General features: G+C 41.0%; 1 protein-coding gene across 1 annotated transcript in view; it reads left to right on the forward strand.

The window, feature by feature from the left end:
- The window catches only part of NLK (nemo like kinase), a 159,367-nt gene extending 153,857 nt beyond the window's left edge, over nt 1-5,510 (forward strand). The window contains 3 exon segments of the mRNA XM_018573597.1: nt 1,735-1,933; nt 3,587-3,680; nt 5,150-5,510. Of these exon segments, the coding sequence (XP_018429099.1) occupies nt 1,735-1,933; nt 3,587-3,680; nt 5,150-5,204 (348 nt within the window). The 3' untranslated portion in view covers nt 5,205-5,510.
- Nucleotides 5,511-5,519: the final 9 nt, after the last annotated feature.

A 5,519-nucleotide genomic window follows, 5' to 3' on the forward strand; every position in this document is an offset into this window, starting at 1 on the left:
AAAAAAAAAAGCCATAACAGTTTTTTTTTTTTTAGGGGGGGGGGGGGGGGAGTTCTCCATTTCAGTGAATCTGCCTTATCACATGACTGATTTATTGTCTGTTGAGCAGGTGGCTGAACCAGGAAATAGTGTTGTCAGTTTCCTGACTGCAGTACAGTTGAATCATAGGACTAAGTTTAACAACATTACAACTCTTTTGAAATGGTTCAAATATCTGTCTACTGAGTACTGACTATTGAGAGTCTCTCTTGGCTGGAGTTTTTATGGAGGTAGTAATGTAGGACTGAGCCAGTCCTTGCAATGCAGATGCCAAACTCACTGGCCACCTTTTAGGTACACCTTGTTAGTACTGGGTTGGACCCCTTTTGTCTTCAGAACGACTTTAATTCTTCGTGGCATAGATTCAACAAGGTGATGGAAACATTCCTTTGAGAGTTTGGTCCATACTGACATGATAGCATCACACAGTTGCTGCAGATGAGTCTGCTGCACATTCATGATGCAAAGCTCCACCAGCCTGAACCAGTGATGCAAGGCAGGATGGATCCATGCTTTCATGTTGTTTACATCAAATTCTGACCCGACAATCCAAATGTCGCAACAGAAATCGATACGCATCAGACTAGGCAGCGTTTTTTTCCAATCTTCTATTTTACAATTTTGGGGAGCCCTTGCAAACTGTAGCCTCAGTTTCCTGTTCTTAGCTGACAGAAGTGGCACTCGGCGTGGTCTTCTGTGGCTGTAGCCCATCTGCTTCAAAGTTCAATGTGTTGTGTGTTCAGAGATGCTCTTCTGCATACCTCAGATGTAACGAGTGGTTATCTGAGTTACTGTTGCCTTTCTATCAGCTTGAACCAGTCTGGCCATTCTCCTCTGATCTCTGACATCAACAAGGTATTCTTGTCCAGAGAGCTGGCGCTCACTGGATATTTTCTCTTTTCAGACCATTCTCTGTAAACCCGAGAGATGGTTGTGTATGAAAATCCCAGTAGATCAGCAGTTGCTGAAATTATTAAAACCAGTCCGTCTGTCACCAACAATCATGCCATGTTCAAAGCCACTTAAATCACCTTTCCCCATTCTGATGCTCGGTTTGAACTTCAGCAGACCATCCTGGCCATGTCTACATGCCTAAATGTATTGTGTTACTGCCAAGTGATTGCCTGATTAGATATGTGTTAATGAGCAGTTGAAGAGCTGTACCTAATAAAGCGACCAGTGAGTGTATACATTACTGAGTTCAGAATGTGTAACAGACTACGTGTGCTTCCCACAAGGAATCTGGAATGGTTTCCTATAGCAACCATGTTTACTTTCACTGTATACATTGCCATATAAAAGCCAATATCTTTCCTTAACTTCTAAAACATATTTATAAATAGCCATGCATGTGATTTTTGTCTCATATTTTCAGATTGCTGTAGCGAGACTACAGTGTGAATTTGTTCCCCCTCTGAAATCGTCTAGATCTTGAAGTAGTCTCGAGGGTGCTAGACTCCTTTTCTATTAAAAGGTGGCTCAAGCCGTGTCAGGCGAATTCACTGATGATACGTATGTGCATCTGTATGCATTTGGCTCCCCCTTGTGGATATGCAGCAAGATTGCATGAGGGGCTGCAAATGTAGAAAGTTTTTTTATTTCTGGCTGTAGCTGCTGCATATTAACTCTTTATAGTGGCATCAATTGTTACATTTGTATGCTCTAAAAGTTCAACTACATTTTGTTCTGTTGCAGTCTAAAAGGATATCTTCAAAAGACGCCTTGGCTCACCCATACCTGGATGAAGGTCGTCTACGATATCATACCTGTATGTGCAAATGTTGTTTCTCCACATCTACTGGCAGAGTCTACACCAATGACTTTGAACCCATTACGAATCCAAAATTTGATGACACATTTGAGAAGAACCTTAGCTCTGTACGGCAGGTGAAAGGTGAGTTTTGTGTTTTCTACCCAAATATAAAAATCAAGGCAGTTTCTTGAAGTAATGTTAGCAATACACTTTGTTAGTCAATTACCTTTGTAGGTCACTTTATGAAGATCTCGGGCATCAGTCTGGTTCGGCTGTGGGTAATGGTCCCTCACGCTTGTTTGCGTCTGCACCACAATTGATTGGCTCTGTAAATGACACTCCAGGGAAGTCTGTGCTTCTCATCCCACCCATACAGCTACACATATGCCAATGCCTCTTACGAAGTTCCACTTAATCACTCTGGTGCTGCTCTGTGTTTTGAGCAGGGGTGGTAATGTCTTTGTAAGTTATTTAAACTGTTCCTATGTAGTGATTTACAACTCATTCCCCATCTTAATGGGGGCTTAATCTTGACTTGAAGAAAAGTCAAGGCCATGGGTACAGTTTTGGCTTGCGATCCAAGGAACTTCACAAAGGTTGATTTTGAAGGCTAACACAGGTACTTGCATGCATCACAGGATGCCTCCACTTAGCAGAGCAGTTAACATAGGCACTTTTAAGGTGAGGGCCAGTTCATTTGCAGCTTAACAAAATTGGAGTCTTTAAATGGTGCTGATATTGGGGGAAATGGGTGTGGCCACTTAAGGGTGTGGCCACTGAGGGGCGCTGTAAAGCTTTCTCGCACAGGGCACCTTAAGGCCGGCCCTGTGGGTGACCAGTGCATGTTTTAGAGGAGAGGGTAAGATGCTAGAAGAGAGGGAGAATTGAAGATATGAGTAACCTTTTCTGTAGTGACAAGGTCAAAAGAGTAAATAACTGAATGTGGTGGTAGACGTGGTATTTTATTTGGGGAAGACGACTGGGTAGTAGATATTACATATCATAAATTTCATTTATCTTGGGTTTTTCTTTTAATAGGCAATACTCCTAGGCAGTGAATGAGTTAGTGGGTGAGCGGCAGTGGGAGATGAAGTAGAGAGTTAAAGGTAGAAAGGAGTTTGCAAGGACTGGTTGAGAGTGTGCTGATGGGATAGAAAGGAGAGAGAGACGTTCGATTTTAGGAGGGCAGATTTATACCGGGGCAACGTTCCCTTGTTTCTTTGTGATTTATTTTTTCTTTCTTGCAGGGACTTTGTTTTACGCCACACTCCCTAGAACATGGCTGTGGCTTTTGGCAGTGACAGTGTTGTAGCGGCCGAGGCCTAATTCTCTGTGCAGTGACAGATGCCAGGGTGTGTAGGGAAGACACCCTGAAGACACAAATAGCTAGGCTAGGGCAGGACAGGGGATTGATTTTGTCATGTAGGTAGTCTATATATACACTTTGACAGTCTATCATACTCCCTATTGGGGAGATTTTAATTTGCTTCCTGTATGGGTAGTTGGACAGGAAATGTTGAGACTTCTCCCAGATGACACACAGAGCATTAGAAACTTGACTGAGGTTCTAATTCTTTTCCACCAAACCAGAAAAGAGCTATTGGCTGGAACCCCATGTTAATAAGAATCTTGCACGTTTTTCCACACAGATTCATTGAATCTTTACAAGCTGGTGTATCAGAAAGTAGTTTGGTGGCATGTGTCAAAAATAAGCGCAGAAAGATAAAAAGCAATTTGACTAATGATGGTTTTGCTTGATTTCCTATAGATTTCATTTTGTGATCTGTCTTACAGAAATCATCCATCAATTTATTTTGGAGCAGCAGAAAGGAAACAGGGTGCCGCTCTGCATCAACCCTCAGTCTGCTGCATTTAAAAGCTTTATAAGGTACGTCACAGATCACCTTTAGATTATTGTTTCTTATGGGAAGCAGCATTCTGTCAGTTGTCTTATTTAGTTTTGGAAAGTATATGTACTCATAAGCACATTGATATACATTAACTGTAGCAAAACCTCATAATTGTATGAATAAACTTTACCCATATCTTCAAGTAACAAAGGCAACTTTAGAAATGCTTAGTAATGACAATCTACAAACAGGTACGTCTAGATAATTGCCGGCCTATTTATTTTTTGCATACCTTATTTTTTCTCTCATTTCCCAGTGTTCTGACAGTGGCCATTTTAACCTAGGGCAGGTTACTAGATCTCTCTTTACTTCCTGGAACACTGGCATATGTGACTAGGACATGTGACCATTTACATTATCTCAGGGGAGGAAAATGCCTTTCCCTGAGATCTTATGAGATTGCCCAGCAATGCTCTGCTGATGTAACCTTCCCAAGATGCAATGCTTGGGCACATTACATCATGTGTGCCAAAGAGGACCAGGTAGTGGGGAAAAAAAAAAAATTGTAAAATAAGAATGTTAGTTCAGCGAATGTAAGATTATTTCATATCAGCATACTGAGCTGTATGCTGATATGATTTTTAGTCAAAGGGGTAAAGGTCCACTTTATGGTTCCTGCAGCACAGAGTGAGAAGACTAACATTATTTTTGCTTGGTTTTTATTCTTTGACCTTTATTCTTTATCGGACATGCTAGAGTATTGCAAGCACGTTATGTGTACACTGTATAGAACACATCCTTTACTGCATGCATACTCTGTAAAAGGCTAAAATATATTATGAGACCAGGTGCAATCATCACTACTCAATGACTGCTTCAAATCCAAACTTCATTGAACTGCCTGCTCAAAGTCTTTACTTAATAAAGTTGCCCTTTTTTCATATTGAATTCAAGTTTTATAACACTTATGTAGTCAGCAAAATCGTGATTTTTATTCAATTTTCACAGCCATTGATTTTCTTGCACGAACAATGATTACAAATGTGTTCCTGTTTTACTGGCACTTCAGGATAAAATCTGCCTATCCCCTCAGCATTCAGCTGCAGGGAAGGTCTGCTGCCTGGACAGACTCCCTATTGTGTAATAGCTAGAGCTCTCAAATCAGCAGGGAGCATGAGCTTTGCTGATTGCCTAGCTCTCAATGCCAAGCATTTCTGACCACTGCTTCCACATACAAAGCAGCAGTCCATCTCTGCAGTTTAATGCCAAGAGGACAGGTCGATATCCTAAAGAAGCTCCAGTGGTGGGCTTCACTAAAAGTTTGTGTCTGAAGCTTATCAACACACTTTGGAGCCTCATGGAAATACTTTGGGGCACCGCCAACAGAAAACGTACAACCCTGCCCTAAAGTTATTGATTGTTTGACCAAATGACTGCAGTTCTCATTCTGGTTTGGTACAAACTCTTTTATATTGGAAGTAACCTTGCTGTTCTTCTGTATTTACAGTTCCACTGTTGCTCAGCCATCTGAGATGCCGCCATCTCCACTGGTTTGGGAATAAGTGTGGAAGACTTACTACTGAAGGTGTCCTGTAGCTTTCCACTGGAGTCTGGGAATTGCAATTCTGATAATGCTTGTACTGTCATTTTCTTTCTTAGGATTTAACTTATCAACCACTAACCGTAAATCTATATTCTATTTAAGACAAATGGTGTTTTTATCGACTTTGTCTCATATGTCGGTGGTTGTTTTATTAGCTAATTTATCCCTGAGTTGCTGATTTTATGAATTTGAAGCAGTTTTAAGGCTCAGAACAAATTGACAGTTGCACCAAATTTTGCAGAATTATTTTTTTTTCTTTTTTGTAGAGGGCAGT

This window comes from Nanorana parkeri, unplaced genomic scaffold (assembly GCF_000935625.1).
Source record: "Nanorana parkeri isolate BGI_ZX_2015 unplaced genomic scaffold, ASM93562v1 scaffold48, whole genome shotgun sequence".
In the NCBI taxonomy this organism is placed as follows: Eukaryota; Metazoa; Chordata; class Amphibia; order Anura; family Dicroglossidae; genus Nanorana; species Nanorana parkeri.